The sequence below is a fragment of the Andrographis paniculata genome, unplaced genomic scaffold, assembly GCF_009805555.1.
Source record: "Andrographis paniculata isolate CXL003 unplaced genomic scaffold, ASM980555v1 Contig32END, whole genome shotgun sequence".
Classification (NCBI taxonomy): domain Eukaryota; kingdom Viridiplantae; phylum Streptophyta; class Magnoliopsida; order Lamiales; family Acanthaceae; genus Andrographis; species Andrographis paniculata.
In genome coordinates, this window is record NW_026137565.1 from 3675041 (window position 1) to 3699465 (window position 24425).

At 34.7% G+C, this 24425-nt stretch overlaps 2 protein-coding genes and 1 long non-coding RNA gene across 6 annotated transcripts; 1 reads left to right on the plus strand and 2 right to left on the minus strand.

Moving 5' to 3' along the window:
• Window positions 1-713: 713 nt before the first annotated feature.
• On the plus strand, window positions 714-15461 carry LOC127248095 (putative callose synthase 8). 2 transcript variants are annotated; one of them, XM_051270276.1, is made up of 41 exons: window positions 714-1077; window positions 1471-1571; window positions 2217-2338; window positions 2413-2494; window positions 2642-2746; window positions 2971-3090; window positions 3284-3370; window positions 3462-3556; window positions 4079-4205; window positions 4578-4715; window positions 4792-4868; window positions 4963-5116; window positions 5410-5535; window positions 5613-5730; window positions 6235-6563; window positions 7390-7442; window positions 7532-7592; window positions 7835-7916; window positions 8015-8064; window positions 8182-8268; window positions 8350-8484; window positions 8560-8654; window positions 8747-8831; window positions 8902-9062; window positions 9205-9328; window positions 9414-9508; window positions 9613-9751; window positions 10127-10278; window positions 10603-10709; window positions 10799-10897; window positions 10989-11057; window positions 11168-11336; window positions 11402-11510; window positions 11712-11831; window positions 11923-12035; window positions 12287-12370; window positions 12512-12624; window positions 12704-12933; window positions 13018-13866; window positions 13981-14166; window positions 14948-15461. In XM_051270276.1, exons 1-41 carry the CDS (start codon window positions 822-824, stop codon window positions 15182-15184), a joined length of 5841 nt encoding a protein of 1946 aa, XP_051126233.1. In that variant the 5' UTR covers window positions 714-821; the 3' UTR covers window positions 15185-15461. The 2 variants fall into 2 exon arrangements, with proteins under 2 accessions (XP_051126233.1, XP_051126234.1); XM_051270277.1 differs by lacking the exons at window positions 714-1077; window positions 1471-1571; window positions 2217-2338; ... (1 more) ...; window positions 2642-2746; window positions 2971-3090 and having other exon boundaries at window positions 3287-3370; window positions 3469-3556.
• Window positions 10761-13128, minus strand: LOC127248098 (uncharacterized). The gene is made up of 5 exons (XR_007838017.1): window positions 13006-13128; window positions 12755-12930; window positions 11257-11490; window positions 11009-11117; window positions 10761-10884 (listed from the first exon to the last, which is right to left on the minus strand). It is a non-coding gene; the product is annotated as an uncharacterized LOC127248098 (long non-coding RNA).
• LOC127248096 (C2 domain-containing protein At1g53590-like) lies at window positions 15437-22259 on the minus strand. 3 transcript variants are annotated; one of them, XM_051270278.1, is made up of 12 exons: window positions 21845-22259; window positions 21674-21748; window positions 21043-21186; window positions 20704-20799; window positions 20476-20607; window positions 19962-20114; window positions 19636-19677; window positions 19426-19474; window positions 19063-19155; window positions 18809-18992; window positions 18256-18379; window positions 15437-16732 (listed from the first exon to the last, which is right to left on the minus strand). In XM_051270278.1, exons 1-12 carry the CDS (start codon window positions 21971-21973, stop codon window positions 15716-15718), a joined length of 2238 nt encoding a protein of 745 aa, XP_051126235.1. In that variant the 5' UTR covers window positions 21974-22259; the 3' UTR covers window positions 15437-15715. The 3 variants fall into 3 exon arrangements, with proteins under 3 accessions (XP_051126235.1, XP_051126237.1, XP_051126236.1); XM_051270280.1 differs by lacking the exons at window positions 21674-21748; window positions 21845-22259 and having other exon boundaries at window positions 20974-21178; XM_051270279.1 differs by lacking the exons at window positions 21674-21748; window positions 21845-22259 and having other exon boundaries at window positions 20969-21178.
• Between the last annotated feature and the right edge of the window lie 2166 nt (window positions 22260-24425).

Consider the following 24425-nt stretch of genomic DNA (forward strand, 5'->3'; position numbering starts at 1 on the left):
CATGTAAATTTTGTGTTTAAAAAATGAAATAGGACAATAGTTGTCGACGTCTCAAATAAGAAAATAGGACATTAGTTTGTGGACGAATGGAGTAATATTTAGTCCCGTGAGGAATAGTCTGGTGGTACAGGGGTTGGATTTGTGACTATGATGTAATGTATAGTAAGAGTATTTATAGAAAAAAAAAAAGAGATATTTGTAGAAAAAAATAAAATATTTAATAAAATATTTACTTTATATTTTGACGTTCCAAAATAAAAATATATATAATTTGGAAGTGGACATAAGATTAATAAAAAACCAAAAGCAAGAAAACTTGTTTAAAATGAAGTAAGGTCAATGCCTTAACTCGGTGAACAATAGCCTTGACTCGACTCCGAAAAGCCAATCGGAATTCGGGCATATGACATTCCAGGACCACGAAGTCCTGGGACCTGCGTAGGTTTTATCCACTCTTTTGCTTTCTGAGTCCCTTTCCTTTTCTGTTTTTCTTTTGTGAAAAAAAAAAAAAAAAAAAAACAATTTCTAATTCCCGCCTGCCAATGAAACTGCTGTGCTTCTACACAAATTCACTCCAAACTTTCCTCGTCAATAGCCTCTTCACTCCCCTTCTTTCTCTTCCCCAGTTTCTTGATTTCATCCAAAAGCAAAAGCTAAAAAGATTGCACCCCATCATCAAAAAGCAGCAGCACAAAAAGCCACAAAAGCCAACAAAAATTAATCCAGCAAATCATGCATATACACCAAAGATTCCTCAATATATATCGACACTTTTCCCCCATGCACTTCCTGCTCTTCTCTGCACTACAGTTCTCCACACAATGTCCGAAATTGTTGTGGCCGATCCCCCCATTGACGACCCAAATAGAGCCAGCACCAGCACCAGCAGGAGGAGACGGCCTTATACCACCACTGATCATGCCAGGCCCTTCACGAGATCGATTACCTCCGGCCGGGACCATACGCCGGAGCCCTTTGATAGTGAGAAGCTGCCTGTCACTTTGGTGTCTGAGATTCAGAGGTTTCTTCGTGTCGCCAATCAGATAGAAGCCGATGAGCCCCGGGTTGCTTATCTCTGTGAGTTTCTTTGCTATACTGTTTTGGGTTTCGAAGGAATGGAGTTTTTGTTGTGGACAGAGATTTTACAATTTCCAAATGCTTAATTTAGATGAATTTGATGTTGTTTAGCTTTTAAAATGTTTACAGTGCAGTTTGGATGAGTTCTTGTTTAGTAAATGAATAGTTGGAGGTTAAATTGTTGTTTTGTTATTTGGAAATTTCTTCACTTTTAACTGAAAAATTGTGTGATGTGTCGAAGATAATTGTGATTTATGGAATTAGGTAGTAACGTTTAAAAAAAGATTCATAGTACTATAATCTAACAAGTATAAAAAGCATTTATCGAAAATCGATCTAATGATAAGCTAATGAAAAATTGGTGTTCTATTACTAATCAAGTTCTTTGATCAGGTCGTTTTCATGCTTTCGAAGTAGCTCATAACTTGGACAGAAACTCAAGTGGTCGTGGGGTTCGACAATTCAAAACTTCTCTTCTTCAGCGGCTTGAGCAGGTATGTTCTGAACTGGAGATGAAAGGGTAATGAAAATAGCTAGTACTAATGGCTTCTTTTGTTTCTCTTCCTTAAATTTGCCAGAGGTCCTTGTAGTTTTGGCATGTCTTTACCGACAATGACAAATTGCAGCAACCTTCTGAATATGCGCATGAGAGTCAAGATTGTTATCCTGATGTTTTCTTTAATCTTTTGTCTGACTAAAGGGCAATATGAAGTTGATCACACAGCCTTGATAGCGAATAATTTTTCTTATTTCTGATCAGAAGAAAATCAAGCATATATATGAACCTCTCTTGATGATTTGGTGTGCAACTGTAAACTCACCTTCCTGTCAATTCAACTTGAAATGATTTCTTTCCAATTCACAATGGTCTTGCTATTATCATTAATTTAGCTTCTGTAAAACGCCGTCCCTTATCCTGAAAAAAATAAAAATGCTCTGTTCAACTGTTCCAGTGTCCCAAACGTCATCAATAATTTTAAGATGATGTTTGGTTTTAATGGAAATATCTTCTGTGTTGTAAAATACAACAGCTTTGTAAAAGGTACAAGTGACAATATAAGATTCTAATGGCCAAATGTTTCAACATCTATCAAATTATAGCTCTCTAACTCAATTTTATTGTACCTTTTGATACTTAGGATGAAGAAATCACAATTAGGAAGAGGAAGGAAAAGAGCGACTTACGAGAATTGCGCCGTGTATATTGGGAGTACAAAGATTATATCATTAAACATGGTGGAGAATACACTTTGGAAACTCGGTAATAATGGGGGAGATAAAAAAATCATAATCTGTTTTCATATCACATCTGTTGATATTTAATTCTTCTCTCAGATCAAAATTGACCAAAGCAAGTGTCATTGCGTCAGTCATACTTGAAGTGCTAAAAACAGTTACTTCTGCAGCAGGTTCCCAGGTTTCCTATTGCTTCATTTCCCTTTTCCATTTGATTATGTTATTATAACATTCGTTTCTTTATTATTTATGATCGAATGCCATTGTTCCCTTCTGATTTGACTGTCCCGTTTAACACACAATGTATGATGTCTGACATTTTGAATAGGCCTTTGCTGAGGATGACAGCTCAAGATCTGAATTCTTTGTGCCTTATAACATTCTTCCTCTTGATCAAGGTGGTGTTCATCAAGCGATAATGCAACTTCCTGAGGTTTGATGCTCTCTATTTAACAGCATCTTATTTATAAAAAAATTTTATGTAGTAGAAAAAACTTTCATTTACCTTGAGATGGATGGCTGCAGTTTCTGTATGCTATCATGTTTGGCCGGACTTGTATTTTTCTAGTTCATTTGAGTGAATGTTACAATTATAAATAAAGTTGCGGAGAGGTGTTGTTAATGAAATAACTACGATAACATGTAGAAACTCTACAGATCAAATCTGCAATTGCTGCTGTCCGCAATGTTCGAGGTTTGCCTTTTTTGGAAGATTTTAAACCACGTACGTCAAATATGGATTTATTCAATTGGCTTCAGTTTTGCTTTGGATTTCAGGTACCCTTTTGCTTCCTATGTGTTTTATTCCGATTTTGTTTTTCATGCATCTAAACTTCTTTCATGAACTTGTGTGCTATTTAAGTTCATTTAGTTCATAATGTACCAACAATGTGACATATGATTTGAAAACTGTAGAATCTTGGTATCTCCAATTGACATGAACCAAATTTAAAAATTCTTCTTTTACTAGGAAGGAAATGTTTCGAACCAGAGGGAGCATCTGATTCTTCTACTGGCCAATTCTCATATTCGCCAGACTCATAAACAAGCTCCGAAGGTATATGCAATAATAATTATATTTAGAAGTTCCTTCTTTGTCGCTGCACATCCCCACCCAGAAGTTTCTTCACTTTTGGATAATATATCAGATTTTAGGTGATGGAGCTGTGGATGAACTGATGAAGAAGTTCTTCAAAAACTATTCACAATGGTGCAAGTTTCTAGAAAGGAAAAGCAGCATTCGGTGAGCATATACACAATAGGGGATTCTACTGTATGAGCTGCTCTTGTTACTCTTTATTTGCGCAAATATTTTTTCACCTTTTCTATTAATTCGCATCTCATCAAGGACTACATTACATTCTTTAATCAAACATACCTGAGAGGGGGTAGATTAAGCTTAAACAAAAGCGAAACATGACGTGATCGTTGATGGTATAGATAAATAAAATGAAGTTCATTACAATTCCACTTGATATGAATGGTAACAAAGAACTTTGCTTAATCTTCTGGGGCTGGGTATGTACTAGAAACAACCTTCATGTAGCTTCTTCAAAGGAGAAATTTCCAGGAAGTGAATTGATTACAAAACTTGAATCTGCATGGATCCATGCTACCGGTCTTAGTTAATGGAAAGTATATATATATATATATATAATGCTCTGAGAAAAGCAAGGATATTGGAGTCTTCTCTGGCTGATAAGATAAAGAGTATTCATGTGTGTTTTACTATTCATTGTTAATAAATACAAAATTTCTTATCCAGGTTGCCGTATTTAAAACAGGAAGCACAGCAGTACAAGCTTCTATACATAGCACTTTATCTCCTAATCTGGGGAGAAGCTGCGAACTTAAGGTTTATGCCGGAATGTCTCTGCTATATATTTCACCATGTAAGCTCCAATATTCTGCCATTCACTGTTCTATATAGGTCATATTATGAAGTTAAGGAAAAAGAGACAGTGTAGACAACCTGCTTGTGGCATCTAAGTGTACTACTCAATTTTTATGCACTTCAACAATTTTACTAGCGATATCTTGATTAGCTATAGTAGCATCTGATCTTATTAAAATCTCAACTAGTTGAATGAGGGGAAAAAAAAAAAAAGAAGTTAAAATGATTGTATATAATATACTATTATAAGTTGATTGTAAGCAGTGAGATTTTTGTAATATTACACCTTCAGCAAGATGTTTCTTAAACTTAATTTCATTTGTACTGTTTTTTTCCTTTTTGTTTCTTTTTTTGTTTTTTCCCCCCTAAGATGGCCAGTGAATTGCATGCAATGCTAAGTGGTGCTGTGAGTTTGACAACTGGAGAAAGAGTCATGCCAGCATATGGAGGAGCGCATGAGGCTTTCCTAAACAATGTAGTATCCCCAATATATGAGGTTATAAGTAAGGTAGTGTGAATCTTCGACTGGTTGACTTGTGTGCTTAATTTGAAGTCTGTCTAATTCTACTTTCACTTTACTAAAGGAAGCCAAGAAAAACAGAAATGGAACTGCTAATCATTCGACATGGAGAAACTATGATGACTTGAATGAATTTTTCTGGTAAGATATGAGTTCCAGATAAGGGCTTATATTGATTTTATTTCTGATTCATCAGTGGTGATGGTTTTAAATTTTCTCACTCATGAAATTTCAGGTCTCCACTTTGCTTTGAGATAGGATGGCCCATGCGCAGTAATCATGATTTCTTTCTCGACCACCCTCCAGAAGATGACAAAAAGGAAAATGCCCAAACACCAGAAAGAACTCAAGAAGACAAACATGATGATGATGAAGTTGAAGAAATGGAAGTAAGTTAACACCTCTAAATAAAATGAAGTATCATGTTGGCTTATGTATTATTAGCTGTCATATATGTCAGAAACGCCCGGTGACATTAGCTTCGATACAATGAGTTTCTTCTATACACTCCATATTAAATAACAAGTTACATTAAAATTTGCGTTTGTTATATAACTGTGATCTGTAACCAATCCTTTTTATTTGTGGTATTTATGGGCAGCTTAACTAATTTAGATTCAGATCATGTTATTGTTTCAATTAATTTTGGCCCCTATACATGTATCTTCATTGTAATATTCAGCCCCAGGTAGAGAAACCACGGAAGCGGAGGTGGTTAGGGAAAACAAATTTTGCAGAGGTTCGTTCATTTTGGCAGATATTCAGAAGCTTTGACAGAATGTGGAGCTTCCTTATTTTATCCCTTCAGGTAAATATATGGATCTACCAGTCATGCTTTGTTAAAGGCACTGTATAGCAGGGCCCCTAATGCTAAATATTTGTTAGGCAATGATAATTATGGCATTTCATGATCTGGAATCTCCTCTCCAAGTTTTTGAGGCAACAATACTTGAGGATGTTATGAGCGTCTTCATCACTGCAGCTGTTCTTAAATTTATCCAAGGTTTGCTATTAATTTATGTGTTACCAAAAGTATTTTTATCTGAGATACCTGTTTCAGTTCATTGCTTCCCCCATTTTGCTGCACCTAGCATGTACTTAATTTCAAGTCTTAACTTGTGCTTAAGAGCATGCGAAAGTTTGGGATATTATAGATCTATACTCCTGATTTTGATCAATGCACACTTCGATAGTGGGCGTGCTACGATTAATTAACTGTATACAGTCTAGTCTACAGGTGCTGCAGTAAATCTTTCGGTAGAAAGTTTGCTAATAACTTTATACATTACCTCGAAGGTTAATATATCTTATTTCTTTAGACAGTTAAATCAATCATTCACAAAGTTATGTACTTATGTATATTTCTGCAACATTAATACAGTCTATAGCTCTCATTAATTCATTAGCAAAAATTTGCTATCCTGTAGCATTAGCAGCATTTACATCCATAATTAAAACTTGTGATTAATATTTATACCTTAACAATGAAAGCAACATCTATTTGCAGCATTTCTTGATATTATCTTCACTTGGAAAGCCCGAGAAACTATGGACTCGACTCATCGTCTGAAAAACTTGCTGAAGCTAGTGTGGGCAATGATATGGACAATTCTTCTTCCTATATTTTACTCTAGTTCTCGAAGAAAATACACCTGTTATTCTACACAAGATCAAAGTTGGCTTGGACAGTGGTGCTATTCTTCTTACATGGTAGCAGTTTCATTTTACTTGATCAGCAATGGAGTCAATATGGTCCTCTTTTTTGTGCCTGCAGCGGGGAACTATATTGAGACATCTAACATTCGATTATTTAAAGTCATGTCTTTGTGGACACAGGTAAAAGTTGAGAGTTAATCTGAATTCTTTTCACCTGTATGCGTACTGGACTAGTTTTATAATGTGTTTTAATTATACTCACTCTGCCCTATTTCATTATAAATGTCATTTTTGATATTTTCACACTTAATGCGACTTAGTAAGTGAAAATTCATAACAAGATAAAAAACCACTTAGCTTCTACAACATATTTTGTTTTCCTTATTTTATTTAGATATTATTTGATATGGATATGCTTGCCATATAAACTTTTCTATTTTTATAATAGGTCATATGTATTCTCTATAAATATTCCTCGTGATATATGAATATTTATACATTTCAGCCAATCTGTAATTTGGTCTCAAAGCTGAATGGAAGTTTTTTTTTTTTTTTTCATTGCTATCTTTCTTTGGTAGACAGTCGTAATTTATTAATGCATTTATGTGCTTATAGGCATAAAGCTTGTATTTGAAACACTCTTCATTTAGTAAAATGACATGTAAAAGAAAGCACGTGGTATATATATAAACCTCACATGGTTCAGATTTTGTATGCATAGAGTTATGAAGCTCTAAGGTATTATACTTATGTACATGATCAAATATATTACCATGTAAAGTTGTTTTTATTATCAATTTCTTCTATTTTCTTTCTGGAATGTATGTTTAGTACTTTAAATATATTCATTATTCCATCTGCTTCCGTGTGATGCTTGTCAAAATCCCCTAACTAATAATAATTATGATATTTCTTAAGTTTTTCATTTTTCTATTTATGAAACTTCTAGTTTTGACATATAATGTTGATGTTGATAAAATATTGAAAAATCTTCCCGTTTTTGTAGCCTAGGTTATACATTGGAAGAGGAATGCAAGAGAGCCAAGTTTCTCTCCTGAAGTATTCCCCTAATCTTTACTATAGTCATTTACTGGTCTATATTATTAATAGTGATTTTTTTCTTATGGGGGAAACTTTTTTTGCTTTAGGTACACATTATTTTGGGTGTTGTTATTGCTAAGCAAATTTTCATTCAGCTATACATTTGAGGTGAGTATTATCAGTTCTTCTTGGTGCTTGTACTAGGTAAGAAGCACTTGCGCTGTATATGCCTTAGATATGCAGTTGGCCCAAAAAGGATGGTAATAATTAGACTCATTTGGCAAGCAAATTTTATTGAAGTCTCACCTTTTTTTTTTAATTTAATTTTGAGTTGAGTGACTCAGTCTTATGATTGGTATGGTAGAAAGTAGGCTAATGAAGTTTTCAATGGACCCTGTTTGGAATTACAGATTAAACCACTTATTTCACCCACAAGACAAATCATGGCGATTGGGGTAAAAAACTATGATTGGCATGAGCTTTTCCCAAAGGGTAACCCCTGTTTGATCTTTTAGTGCTTATTAAACTATAAAGTAAAAATGCATGAGTTGACTTACATATTTCTATTGGTGTTATTTTATAATGTCTAGTCAAGAACAACGGTGGTGCCATTGCAGCCATTTGGTCGCCCATTATCATTGTAAGTGTCGACAGATGTAACACGTTCGAGTTTATGGAAACACATACCACCACTTTTTATCCAGTATCTTTATATTATATGATTGAGAGAGATTATCTTATGTACTTAATTTTTCAGGTATATTTCATGGATGCTCAAATATGGTATTCTGTTTACTGTTCTGTCTTTGGAGGACTTTATGGAATTTTGCATCATCTTGGTGAAGTCAGTCTTGCATGATACATTATTTATTTATTTTTTCACTAAGAACTTGAATAAGAAATTGAATGCCTTTGGTTCAAACAGATTCGTACACTGGGAATGTTGAGAAGTAAATTTGAAACGCTACCCGCGGCGTTCAATCGCTCGCTTATTCCACCCCCAACAAAAGATAATAAAGATGGTATCAAATTGTGGCTTTGTCAGCCAAACTTTCTGAAGGTACATTGTCCTAATATTCTAACTTTGTTGAGTGCTTATAATTAAGAGATGGTGACCCATTATAACTTATTTCAGGCTTTAGAGAGCAAGAAAGGTGGAGTTTTAAAGTTCGCCATTGTGTGGAATCAAATCATAAGTAGCTTTCGGGACGAGGACCTGATAAGCAACAGGTTACAAATGCCTTCCCAGGGATTTTTTTTTTTTCAATTGAATTGTTTGAAGGGAAGATAAAGTTTATAATGAGCACACAATATCGAAACAGGGAAGTGGATTTGATGATAATGCCCATATCGTCTGAATTAGTGTCTGGCCGAGTCTATTGGCCTGTTTTTCTCTTAGCAAATAAGGTAGACCTCTTAAACTCAATTTTCTCTTGCTACTTCAATAATATTTGTAAAAGTTGTTTTTCTGTTACAGTTATCAACAGCTCTTAGCATAGCACAAGATTTTCGTGGAAAATACGGCAGTCTCCTGAGAAAGATTAGAAAAGATAACTACATGTACTTGGCTGTGGCTGAATGCTATGAATCATTTAAGTACATATTGGATATTCTTGTGGTCGGTGATGTAGAGAGAAGGTAGGGTGCCATTGAACACTTTCTTTTGAATTATCCTTATATATTTATATGTATATAATATATATATATATATTCAATATTTGTCTACTTTGTGTTCAAGTTGCCACATATTTCCTATCTTTTTTTCCAATTTGTCATCCAGAGTTATATTCGGCATAGTGGAGGAACTTGAAGAGAGCATTCGAAACTCATCACTCCTGAAGGATGTACGGATGAGTCAATTACCAGTTTTACATGCTAAATGTATTGAACTGGTTGAGCTTCTGGTAATTTCTAAAGGCAAACATTTTACTGAAATGTAAAAGAACACACTGCGTCGTAGTTTTATACTCACATTTTGCTTTAATTAAGGTTGAGGGTAATGAAGATCATCATCATCAAGTTGTGAAGACTCTTCAAGATATCTTTGAGCTTGTAACCAATGATATGTTCATAAATGGTTCCAGGTTTGCTATTTTTTATATTTTATATCTCATTTATTTGTTTATTTACTTCAATTTGGCTTTCTCTTCATTTATTGACATATAAAGTTCATTAATTGACACATAAGATCACTGGATTCACTCAACACTTGCCTACAACTGGAGGAAGAAAATACAGATTTCTTTGGCTATTTTGAGCCAGAATTATTTTCCTCAAAGCATGCCATTCATTTCCCGTTGCCTGATCGTGGCCCTCTCATGGAGAAGGTATCACTAGACACTAATATAATGTTTCTACATTTTCAGTTGATAGTTTGTTTATGAAACAAGGAAATCTTCAACTTACTGTCATATTCATCTCTTCAACGACTACAGAACACTGTTCCTAATTTTACTCCTTCCATACTCAGATCAGTCTCATCTTTCTGAAATTAAAATAAAAAAATAAAAAAATAAAAAATAAAAAATTGAAGTCTATTCTTACCTGAATACTCAACCAATTTGGTAATTTACTTTAGTGTTACATATTTCGTTTGTATGCTGGCAAAAGGGATGAATGGTTCCATTTCTAAAGGAAGCAAACATGTTTGGTGATTCATATAAAGAGTATTGACTGAGCATGGTGTCAAACTTGGATGGCAGATTAAGAGGTTTCATCTACTACTTTCCGTCAAAGATAAAGCTATGTATATGCCCTCAAATCTGGAGGCTCGTAGACGAATTTCATTCTTTGCCACATCTCTCTTTATGAACATGCCTAGAGCTCCAAAAGTGCGAAGTATGCTGTCATTCAGGTGCTTTTCCGCATTTCCTACTAATTATTTCTTCAATGTTCTTGCGGCCTTTAGAGTCCATGTATATTCCATATAATTTATATTCTTGAATCTCTATAAAAGCCCATTTGTATCCCTATGATATTAGTTCTATTAACCTACCATTTCGAAATGTGATGCTTCTTTTTTTCTTCACAAATTATAAATACACACCTGCCAAAGCTTTTAGGCCTTCAACCTTGATATTTAAGCATCCATTCAGTACTAACAGATAGTGGTTGGTTGTTAGACTTATATCAGATGACATCTGTTGTTGTGACGTCATCGATTCTCTTCATTTTACAGTATATTGACTCCACATTTCATGGAAGAAGTCAAGTTCTCAAAGGCAGAACTTTATTTCAGCAAAGAAGCAGTTCCCATAAGCTATTATATGGAAAAGATCTTTCCAGGTTATTTACTAGAAAAAGGAAAATGGTTGTTTCTATACCACAAAGTAACATCCGATTCTTGTGCTCAACAATATTCTTTTATCTGGCAGACGAGTGGGAAAATTTTCTTGAGCGCCTGGGAAATGAAATTGATGAGGAAGATCTGAGAGATTGGGCTTCTTTCCGGGGACAAACACTAAGCAGGACAGGCGAGTTCCAAAATTTCATTATTTTGTCATGAACTGAATTCAGGAATGATCTACTCTTTCATAACTAACATTGTTCTCGTTTACAAAACAGTAAGGGGTATGATGTATTACCGGAAGGCATTAAAATTGCAAGCTTTTCTGGACATGGCTGAGGACGACGGTTTGTTCCTTTTGCCTCTTAAGTCTTACTTCCATCAAGTCACTATAATGCTTGAAGAATCTGCGTTTGAACAAGAAATTTTTAAGTCAATTTTATGACATATCCTGCAGATATTCTTCAAAATTATGACGCCATTGAAAGGCCAAATGATACTTTGTCAGCGCAGCTTGATGCCTTGGTAGACATGAAATTCACTCACATTGTTTCATGTCAAATGTATGGATCCCAAAAGGCTTCCGGAGATCCTCAGGCAACAGACATACTTCAGTTAATGATAAGGTAACTTCGAAGCTGAAAGATCTATTGAACATCTTGAATAGGAAATTGAATATATGTATCTATAGGTATCCGGCTTTGCGTGTTGCTTATGTCGAGGAGAAGGAAGATTTGGAGAATGGTACTCGGCCAGTATATTCCTCTGTTCTGGTCAAAGCTGTCAATGATTTTGATCAGGTGACTGTTAAGTCTAAATGACTATTAAGAGTTTCGTTATGTATAATCCATCAATTTTTAACCGGACCAGCATTTAGATGCATACGACAATCAACAACAGAAAAAATATATTATCTAGGATCATGAAGCATGGGTTAGCAAAGAGTAATAATAATTTCCCTTTCGGATCCATGATGCCGACAAAAACTTTGTTTGTTGTAGGAAATATACCGCATAAAGCTCCCCGGACCACCTAATATTGGAGAAGGAAAACCAGAAAACCAAAATCATGCAATAATTTTCACGCGTGGCGAAGCACTTCAAGCAATCGATATGAATCAAGTACTGTCAGATTTATAGTTCTCTAATTTGTTGGTCAAGTTTTCAATGGCATTAAATCTATATCCATGTAATGTTTAATTTGTTTTTACAGGATAATTATCTCGAAGAGGCTCTCAAAATGAGAAATTTGTTGCAAGAATTTCTACAAGCTCAAAGGAATCGTCCTTCTATTCTTGGAATAAGAGAGCATGTCTTTACAGGAAGGTTAGATTAGATCTTATCTTAGGATCTTTGTATGGAAGATTTCTAATTTTCGAAGTTCTAAATAATTCGACTCCTAATATCATACCATGCTGAATTGTTAAACCATAAGTAATCAGTTAATATTGTTATACTCTTCTTGGCAAGCAGAGTTGAATCAAAATGTTTATTACAGTAGAATAATTAACAGATATCATCGAAAATAAAGTAGATACTGTTACATGTGTCACTAATTATATTTCAAAACAATCCAGCGTTTCATCTTTGGCGAAGTTCATGTCCTATCAAGAAACCAGCTTTGTGACAATTGGGCAAAGACTCCTAGCAAATCCACTCAGGTAAAACATCGATATATTCACCACTGTCGACATAAGAGAAACATTTTCTACAAATGAACTTCACCCCTTACTGCTATTCTCTCACTGCAAATTGCATTCTTGTTTATGTCATAGTTTGTACTAATTTGATCTATGATACAGAGTTAGATTCCATTATGGGCATCCAGATTTGTTCGACAGGATATTTCATTTGACTCGAGGTGGAATAAGCAAGGCATCGAAGACAATCAATTTAAGCGAAGATGTGTTTGCAGGTTGTAATGAAATCAAAATCATGCTGTTGCTTAACTAATACAAGTCTTGTTATTTAAAAAATGCAACGGTATTATGCAGGCTACAATACTACATTGCGGCGAGGATATATTACGTATCACGAGTACATACAAGTTGGCAAAGGCCGCGACGTCGGATTGAACCAAATCTCCAAATTCGAAGCCAAAGTGGCAAATGGCAACAGTGAGCAAACACTTAGCCGCGATATCTATCGCCTCGGACGCCGATTCGACTTCTTTCGAATGCTTTCTTGTTACTTCACTACTGTTGGCTTCTACTTCAACAGCCTGGTAAGTTTTCCTTTCACTTATCAACAATATCCTTTATGTCGAAATCACGGTGAGTGTTATTTAATTTATTACCTGACTTTCTAGATATCTGTTATCGGAGTATATGTATTCCTCTACGGACAACTCTACCTGGTTCTCAGTGGACTTCAACGAGCGCTTCTTTTAGAGGCCCGAGTGAAAAACATTCGATCTTTGGAAACAGCATTAGCCTCACAATCATTCATCCAGCTCGGCCTCTTAACTGGTTTGCCGATGGTCATAGAAATAGGCCTCGAGAAAGGATTCCTTAACGCCATCAAAGACTTTGTTCTAATGCAGCTTCAGCTAGCCGCGGTATTCTTTACATTCTCGTACGGCACAAAAGCTCATTACTACGGACGAACAATTCTTCACGGCGGAGCTAAGTACAGGCCGACAGGGCGTAAAGTTGTCGTGTTCCATTCCAGTTTTACTGAAAACTACAGGCTGTATTCGAGGAGTCACTTTGTGAAAGGTTTCGAGCTCACACTTCTGCTGATTGTTTATGATCTTTTCCGACGATCTTACCAGAGCAGCATGGCGTATGTACTGATAACTTATGCAATCTGGTTCATGTCGATGACTTGGCTGTTCGCGCCATTTCTTTTCAATCCATCTGTGTTCGACTGGGGCCGGATCGTCGATGACTGGAAAGATTGGAACAAATGGATCAAGCAGCAGGGTGGGATCGGGATTCAGCAAGATAAAAGCTGGGAGTCGTGGTGGATCGAGGAGCAGGCGCATCTTCTTCACTCGGGGATCACTTCCCGACTGATAGAGCTGCTTTTGTCGCTAAGATTCTTTATGTATCAATACGGGTTGGTTTATCACCTCGACATATCTGGCCAGAACAAGAACTTTGTCGTCTACGTGCTCTCATGGATTGTTATAGTCGTCATCTTCCTTCTGCTCAAGGTAACTTCCTCAGCTCTCTTTCAAGATGAATTTTTTTTCCCTTTTTCTTTTTTCAGTAGATTGTAGCTCGCTGAAAATGATCGAAAGCTAAGGATATTTGATTGAATTTCGCAGGTAATGAACCTCGGCCGGCAATATCTCAGCACTACTCATCATCTGGCATTCAGACTCTTCAAAGCCTTTCTTTTCCTAGGCGTTGTCGCCACGATCATAACCCTGTCGCTCATCTGTCGTCTGTCCCTCAAGGATCTCATCGTCTGCTGTCTTGCATTTCTCCCCACTGGTTGGGGCATGATTTTGGTGAGTCCTAATTCCGCCTACACATAAAATTAATGGTAATCGAATGGTAAACCTTTCGTGAGATTTAGAAGAACAGTAATGTTCGTTGCGAGGGAGCTATGCCTTAAAAATGTTCATTTGAAAAAAAATAATAATAATAAAATAAAATAAAATAAAATAAAAAAGAGTAAAATTGCTTGTAGCTCCTATGTGTTTCAAAATTCTGCTTAAAATTTTCTTGTACTTTAAAAAATGTTGCATGAAACCTCACTCCATCCGTTATGTGATAGGAAAGATGATTTCCTATATATATATTTTGCACGGCAGAGGGGTTTTATACAATATTTTTAAAGTATAAGGGGCCTTAATGAAATTTTTTTTAAATAAATTGGAGATTTACACATCCGTTATGTGATAGGAAAGATGATTTTCTATATATATATTTTGCACGGCAGAGGGGTTTTATACAATATTTTTAAAGTATAAGGGGCGTTAATGAAATTTTTTTTAAGTAAATTGGAGATTTACATTGAGTTTCAAACTCAATAACCACATAGGGATTTCATGCAACGGTCTTGAAAGTATAAGAGATTCTATGCAATTTTTAAAGTAAACGGGGGATTAACGCTGAGTTTCAAAATTACAAGAGAGTTATGACAATTTTGTGACGAAAGAATGTTGGATACAAATTGCATGAATTAGTGAGTCCTAATTCTAGCGAAGTTAAAGACTGTTGCCCACTAAAATCCTATTGATTAACACTGCATTGTTCATGTAATGTGATGGGATGGGATGGGAGCAGGTGGCGCAGGCGTTGAGGCCGTTGATCGGGGGGACGGGGCTGTGGCATTTCGCGAAGGTGTTTGCGCGGGCGTATGATTATGGGATGGCAGTAGTTCTGTTTGCACCCATAGCTGTGTTAGCTTGGCTGCCCATAATCTCAGCCTTCCAAACCAGGGTCCTTTTCAACGAAGCATTCAGTCGAAGGTTGCAGATTCAGAGAATTCTTCCTGGAAAGCTCAAGCGCAGGACCTCCTGATTCCAATTCCATGGCTTTACTTGCATAACAGTGTATATATATATATGTATGTATGTATTTATGTGTATGTTAGAAAATTCAACTTATTGGTTCATGTTGTATAAAACAATCACAAAGTCTACAGGTTTATTTGAATTTAATTAATTTTCTTAGAGCCCCACGGGAATATTATTTTAAATACAAAATAATATTACAAAACTAAATTAAATATTCTCAAACCAACCAAAAGAATAAAAAAAAGAAGAAACAAATTCATTGCTACATATATCCATCCAAAGATCATAACTTGCAGAAGAACTATTCTTAAAGTATTGCTATTCCATCCCAAACTTTGATGGATAGCAAAACCACCATTAACTACCCACCTAATATACATATATGTAGAACTAGACATAGACATACTGTATAAACTATAAACAAGCATGCATGTATGTATAAAATATATATATATATATATATGTGTACCTTGTAATTTGTATCCACTTTCAAGATTGGAGGAATTACCCATCTTTATGCTTATATCATTCATTTTCACAAATTACCAGACTTGGCAATGGCATCATCATATTCACTAGCCACCATTGCTGCTTCTGCTGCTTGTGCTATTTCTCCAAGTACATTTTCCTTACCTGAACTGTTTCCAGATACCACCACCTCTGCTTTACCTATCACATCATCCTTCAACTTCAAAGAATCATTATTATGCAAAACCGGTACCGATGCCGGCGCAACAACAGCGGTTGCCGCGCCAGAACCAGGCAAAGCAGCTTCGGCAAGCTCCGTGTCCGTACAAGACGATGAATTGTCGTCATCATCATCAGAAGCATTGGGCCCGGGACGCGTGTATCTACCAGTGGGAAATGATCTCGACTGCGCATTGTGCTTCTTTGTTCGTTTCCGGGAGAGAACAGACTTCAACTCCCGCGCTGATTTCCCAGCTTGTTTCAGCATGTTCTTGGCCCTGTGCTTCACATTCCCATGTGGGTTTTCTGACACATTTTTGTCAAAGTCGTAATCTTTTGGCAGCTCTGTTTCTCTAATAGTGTCCTGGGGAAATTGTTCGGAGGGTGATGTTTTGTCCTCAACCCCCGGACCCTTGTCCTTGTGGAACATTGAACCGATCTTTTTCAGCCCTCGCCGCATTTGCTTCTTTGATTTCTGCTTCAGAGATTCTGCATTTTCATCACTGCTACTGCTGCTGCTATCATCATCTTCACCAATGTCGCCCTTAACGTGTGGGCTAAGGTTATGAGACGAATCCCGGCTCCTGCTTTTACCCTCCCTTGGTTCCCAAACTTGCCCTACATCACTACCTGGATGTTGAATCCAAATTCCAGTGTCCTCTTGCCCTTCAATGTTGACTGGCTCAAATTTATCTTCAACTTCTGGGGACTGCTCTGGCATTCTTGGTGAGGAGGCTTTCTGGGAAAGATAGTCCGACTCTTTCTTAGACTCAGCTTCAGAGTATGTTGGTGTCGGATCAGCCTCAAAAGAAACTCGTTTATGATTGGCATTGGAGCCTCGTGCACTTGACAAAGGTTCCGTGGCCTGTTTCAACATTAAATGATTTTAGCACAAGAGAATGTAAAAGATAGTTGACGATATCCAGCAGCTAGTAAACCTATCGACGATAGAAATGTCTTCGGATTTTGGACTTATCCCAAAGAAACAGGTTATATAAGCATTTAGTAAATAACCACATCCACCAGTTTTAGAATTCAATACACTGAAAAACTTCGAATAGTGCATACCACCACTATAAATAACAAGAAAACTAATATAAGACACCGGTCAAAAAAAGAAAAGTAATATAAGACTATCCTTATGATTTCTTCTCACAAGGTTCACTGCATAGCCACCAATCTCAGGTTGTCATTTAAAATATCTTTAAAACTCCTTGCAGCGTAGCTGCAATGCTATCACAAAAGCTGTTCACAGGCAGAAAGTTGATGACAAAACCATTCTCAGGTTTTCAGGTGTCATTCTATTGCTACATGTAAAAACCCCTTCAATTTTAGCACTCACAATAAGGGTTGCTAGTCCTTTCTCAAATTTTGCCTTTCCACGACGTAGCCTCAGTTTCACTTTTACACCTATGCCCTTGGCATGCTTCCGAGTGTACTCTGTCTTCTTACCATTATAAGGGCAAATTGAAATCATTATTTAACCACCTATCTTCTTTTGGACAATCGATAATCACAGCCTAGTTAAGGATGAATATACAAGAAATCGTGCATATTATATACTTACCACATAATAGATACATAAATACAAAAATTTTACTTATTTCTCAAGCACGCATGTGCCGATTGGATGGAGATTAACATCATGCAGCTTGCCATATATGATACAAAATTTGCCAATAGCCTGAAATATTCTTCGTCAAAACTTTTTCCTACGCATCCTAGGTTTTTCAAAAGAACTCCCCAAGCATAGCATTCTAAAATTTCAACCATATCCCGAATGATTTAATCAGGAAAAATCTTATTCAATATTTGTCACTAGACATGCACAACACAAAATACCTAATCTATTCTCAGACTTAATTTTTATAATTCCTTTTACCCAACTTTAATAAGTGCCAGGCTCAACTGAACCAACTGAAAAAAAAAAAAAAAAAAAAATCTATTAATTTCAAGAAATAAAAGTGAATATATTCAACTGACTTGACACATTACATGTTTGTCGTATCAAGTAAAATGCATTGGATTGTGTGTGGACAAGTTGGCAATGCACAGGCATGTTAACAACATCTTTACAAGTAAAAATTTGTAAACTACAAAGGCAGATAGTGTAAATTTGAGTACAAACTAAAAATTCAGATTATTTTCATTATTCAAAAAGTAAAACTTCAAACAAATGAGAAAAAAATTATGCAAAGATTCTTAAATGTCATTGATTTTGCTTAAGGGACACAAGAAAGTGTAACATCAAAACCTAAACACATTTAATTTACATAGGGTTCCAAATCCAACGACTAAGATATAAAAACTCTAGCAAAGACCAATAAATGCATTGTTGGATATAAAATGAAGTATAAATCGATCAAATCACTAGATTTACAAGGATACCTTTCCATTAGCTTCAGATACAGTTACTGCAACATGCAATCTTCCCATTTTAATGTTCTGGAGAGGCAGCCACATGTCATGCCTTCGTCCATCCTTAAGCTCATTGATGCTTACACAACATTTTCTGCATAACTTGCACAAAATGTCAGAAAAAGAAAGCTAAACTTTGAATAAATCTAATAAATGCAAATATGCTATCAGGATCATACAAGTGGGGAAAAAAATCTAGTCAATGGCAGTCAATACAACAAATTATCACAGCAATATTAAAGATATAGAGTTGAAAATTCCAAAAAAGAGAGATTTTTGCAGGATATAAATCAAAGGCAGTTCAAAGAAAAATTGCAGAGTAGAAAAAAGTTTTAAAACCAAACAAAGCTAACACACACTTCTCAATATATATCCATGTATCAGCAAGACAGTAAAATAATATACGAGGAATCTCAATCGTTGAATAGTATATCAAATAAAATCAAAGGAAAATATGTCTTCCAAAGGCAAAGCTTTAAAGGAAGAAACGACAAACATAATCAAGAACTCCGGAAAAAATTACCCCATCATATCATCAAATACATGGTCCTTATCACGAACGTCAAGGACAAGAATGTTGAGTGCATCCCATGAGCAGATAGGGATCTTGAATTCCTCAAGCCATTTTGGTGCCAAAGTTTTCTTCTGAATTTTAGTTTCAAATCGGAAAGGCCCGAGTTGTCCCTTTACATATGGGTCAGCCAACCCTGATAGACCACCATTCAGTTTAATACAGCATACTGTAACCATTCACAAAATAATACTTTCAAAACTTACCATTCAAGTCAGATGGCTTCATTTCAGCACCTTCAATAACTTCCACAATAACATTGGCAACAGCTTCCTTTGCATCAATAGAGAACCAATTTTCTGAGAATATACGCAGTAAGGTTAACTGAACAAAATTATTGGAAGAATTAGAACATAAATGATACAATATCACTCCTAAGACCTCGATTATCATTCATGAGGATGGATGTTCCATCATGGATGACTAGTTATAAAAATGATGTAAAAATCACCGAGGCATGAGTCAAATTTCAAAGATCAAAATGAGAAATAGGTCAATGACTGAAGCTCATTTAAAATTAGCATAAATGGAGTAAAACACATGCAAGAAGATATCAATATTCAGAATACCTGGCTGGGGTGAGACAAACTTTTCAACATCAACCACCAACATATTAGGCTGGGAAAGTTACAGATATTAGTTACTAATCAACATCTTGTTGAAACATGTGAAAACCGAAGAAGATATTGTAACGTTGGGGATTCAACTATATGGTTTCTATAAAATGCTTGATGATATTTCCCTAGCAGTGGATAAAGGAAAATTGAAATCCATCTCACCTCTACCAGAGTTTGTTCAAAAACAAGGGCCAGGAGATTATCCTAAAAAATGAACAAAATATGTCAGATACAATTAAGGTCAAATAAATGGTCTCTAATGGAAATAGTTCACACACAAACTTTTGAAAAACCAATTTCCATATGTTCTCATATTAAGCTCCTTCCTCAGTTTTCAACCAAGCTTTAAGCACAATATTTAACTTGATTATTGACTGAACTGACTTTTGATCCATGAACACTTGAGTTTATTTAACAAAATACTTTATATTATTTGAACTGAGCTAAAGAAAATAGTATTTGGAATGGTCATAGGTTTATGTACTTACTATCCAGCCAGATATCCCGGGAACTTCTGTTACATCAAGGCCATGAGAGAACATTGGCTTAACCGTCATTTGAAAATATGGCGGCGCAGCAAAGCAGACACGCAGGCGACCAATGAAAGGCCACTCACGAAGAAATTTTACTCCAACTAACACCTGCGAAGAAGATTTTGCATAACTATTACTGATGCATTCAATACAGAGTAACATTAATTTAATTAACAAATATAACTAACATTATATCATTTCATAATAGCCTCAAAGAGCATACAGATAACTTTTGCAGTTAGAGAAAATATGGTTTTGAGATGATATTCCAATGTACACTTTTCACATGTTTGAGCAAAAAGAAATTTTGACTTTACTATACTTGAAGAAATAATAGAGGTTAATGCAAATATGCGGATTCAAAGGTTGCATTGTTAAAGAAACAATTTATATACTTCAGAAAACAAACAGGTTAAAGAAACGAACTAAATTAAAGGTTGCAGTGAAGCATCAAGTTTCTCTAACTTACCTTCCCCTCAATATGCATGCCCAGCAAATGCAACTTTGCCCACATTCCAAAACCCAGTCTTTTCCTCAATTTCACACCCAGTATTGCACTCATATCATCAGCTGTCCGAAAATTCATTCCTATTTCCAGAACCTGGCAATATACAAATATTATCACGCTATTCTAGTCTATGAACAAGTATTGCAGAATCCAATTTATGCTCCATAACACCACTATGCCACGGCTTACCAAGTGATCATCACTACTGGAGTTCTGAAGAACCCTAATTTCAGTAATCATAGGAGGGGATCTTCCCAGATAAAAATGCTGAATCTCAATATCTTTCTGAAAATAGAGGGAAAAATATTTCTCTTCAAAAACCAGAAATAAGATATGCCACCATATGTACAGGAAGTCAGTTAACCACAATGAGATTGCCTTCGAATTTTAAATAGAATATATATATATATATACGAAAGCCGCTGCTTGTCAGTATAAAAAAAGTATAGCATACAACACGAGTCAGTATGGTCAATGGGAACAAGCCAAGCCACCACCCAGAATGAAGGGGATGGTTTCAGCTCATACCGCCGTCCAAGGTTTATATTTTTTCAGGAACCATGGGGCAACAGGAAGAAGTATCTTCTGAGAAACTATCTCTTCCATGCACACAAGCCACATCTTCTCAACAGCATGGTTCAACCATCTAACGGTTTCAGAATCCAAAAGCACCTTCAAAAAATACACAAGGTATGAAGATAATTGAAGGCACTTCATCAAATGAATTAAGAAACTTAACCTCTCCATTAAGAGAAATATAGAAACTAATAAAGAAAAAAGAAACTCATATAAGATCAGTTGAACAGAACAAGTAATAAGAGGAGCAAAATCCAGGGCTAAAACGCAGCCAATGACATGTTTGTATAAATGAAACTTTCAACCAACCCTAAACATGTCATTTACTTGCCTACTGATTTCAAAATCTCAGGAATATCAATTTATTGATGCTATGAATGCCAAAGACAACACATGATAAATATATATATATATATTTCTCTTTCGTTACCTTTCTTGATACCTCTTCGCAGTAAAAATAGGCTTAACAAAAAGGGATATCGATACCAGAATTTTCATTTCTATTTTTATTTTTTATTTTTTTTCAAGAAAGAGGAAAGTGGAACTTTTCTTCAAATGTAAGTTGAATAGACTTATCATTTACCCGTTTCTGATTGGCATCTCTCTTTTCTTCGAACTGTAGTTTCTTTCTCAGTCTCAGAACATACCCTTCATGAACCTTCAATTTGCGCAAATAATCACTAAAATCCCTCGCAATAATCATTCGCCAAATGGATCTTCGAAAAGACAAACAGCAAAACAACGAAAAACTTACGAGATAAAGATATATGAGCGAGACAAAATAAGCAACAGGGTGACAACAATCATATGAATTGAGAAGCCACAGCGAAATCAAGACGATGGACACATGATGCAGAATCGTCGCGTCAGTTATGCTACCCATCTCCGCAAACAAAATCACGAAACTTCCACCGAAAACTACTCACGGATCAAATAACTGCCATAAAACCACCCAAATCACTCGCATCAAATTCTGGTCCATCGCGCAGCATCATAGCCCCATTCATCACGATTTCAAACAAACAAACAACCAACACAGAGATACAAACGTGAGCAGAAAAGAATTTTTTCACTCGATTTCTCGCAGACGACAGGCGGCCAGTCGGCGCGGCGAGGCCGTACAGAGGGGAGTGGCAGTGATGTAATATTCCGATAGGTACAGGCCATTTGAAGGAGAAGCGGTTGTACTTTATAGCAATCCTTTTCTGCCGGTCGAACTCGACCGTCCGGTTGAACCGGTACGGTTAGCCCGTGTACAGGTGTCGCCACGTGTCAAGGCTACATTTGAAATGTTTGCAACAATCGAGACGCCATATCGTAGGTTCAGAAGAGTGCCGTTTAAATTGATTAATGGGTACGGATAACGTTGTAAGCGTGTGTTTGTTTGGGGTTTTATTTAGGGTTTGGATTTTGAATTGAGATATGAATAGTAAAAAATTTGAATTGAAATAATTGTATAATATGATATAAATATGGATTGATGTGATATTTTAAATTTAAATTAATTTTATATATAATATAAAAAAATAAAAAATATATGTTTAATTTAATATTTTTTTAAAAGAATTGTATGAATACTATAAATCCATCAAAATCCTTCGAACAGACAAACCCTAAATTTATCTCTATTCTTATATACAGATCTGAAATTCAGCACTTGTGCTAAATACTTAAAATATTAATTACATTAATTTAGTTTATTAAATAATATAATTATATAAATTAAAATATATTCCAATATTTGATCTGGTCTTACTTATATATATTTTATTTTTTTTTTACAAAGACTGATCTGGTCTTACTTATATATATTTTATTTTTTTTTACAAAGACTAAGAGTGTGTTTCTCCGGCTCTGTTATGGATTGAATGACTGTGCAATATTAATTCAGCCCAAAATTGGGTCGGAGGAATTCGGGGGACGCTCTGTCTTTTATGTCTTTTTTTAATTATAAATATAAAAATAATTTATAATAATTATAATTTAATTAAATATATAATATATATATATTATTTTATAAAAAAATTTTATAATACAAATGAATAGAAATTTAAAAATATATAAATATAATATAAATTTATAATTAAATTATACAAATTAATATATATTTATATTAATATATTATAACAATCAAATTAATACACATTAAAACTCTTCAAATCCAACCAAACTTAACCATAAAAGAAATATCAAAATTTAAATTCATCTTAAAATTAAAATAAAAATAAAAATCAAACCCAAATTTAAATTTTTTCAAACTTCCCTAAAGAAACGCACCAGAATTATAATATATTTTCAAGTTCAACCAATTGCTTTAAAGTTTCTTCTTGCCAAAATTTTTATCAAGTTGTCTCAAACTTTTAATAATTTTAATGCTCACTTTATTTAAGAATATAGTACATTTTCAAACATATTTAATTTCTTTTGAATAATTTGAACATCTACTTCATCATTTAAAAGTCTCAAACTTAAATTAATGGACTACTTTTGAAAACAAACAAATTTCTGAGGTGTGTTTGGCTGTTTTAAGGTATTCATCTACTATGTTTTGGTTAAAAAATAATATATTGAATATATATATATATATTTTTAGTTTTTTTTGTTATTTAAAATCTTATAACCGAGATTTACTTCATATACTCTCTCCATCCCAAAATTATAGTTTTAATTGGATTTTGCACGAGATTTAAGGAATATTGATATTATATTGGTAGTTGGTAAAAAGTATAGATAAAAGATTTTTTTTGCCCCTGTGAGTGTATTAGTGTAAAAAATAGTGGTAATTGTGTAATAAAATGAAAAAGTAGGGGTAATTTGATGGTGATATGGTTATTTATGTAAATAAGACTATTGTTTTAAGACGTACAAAAATGGTAAACAAAACTATTGTATTGGGACGAAGGAAATATTTCTTTTAATTATTCAATTTTTCAAAAATTTCATTATTTAACACTTATTTTTTTATTAAAGAAATTCACATATAACAATATTTTCATCCAAAAATATGGCATATATATAAATAAATAAAATAGAAAATAATATAATAATACTATTTAAATTCAAAGTCAAATAAAAATCAAACAAACCCTTAATATTACATATCTATTCCAAACTCGGAGTATTTTAATCATATTTTAATCATATTTTATAAATGTAAATAAAAAATAAGATAAAATAGTAAAATATTATTAAAATCAAATTATTTAAAATAATTGCACCATAATACGTAATAAATGTTAATAAAAAATGAAAAAAGTTAATTAATAAACTTTAATAAAATATAAAAATGGTTTGCAACAAATTCTGGCCCCATATGAATGTCGGCCGATGAATGA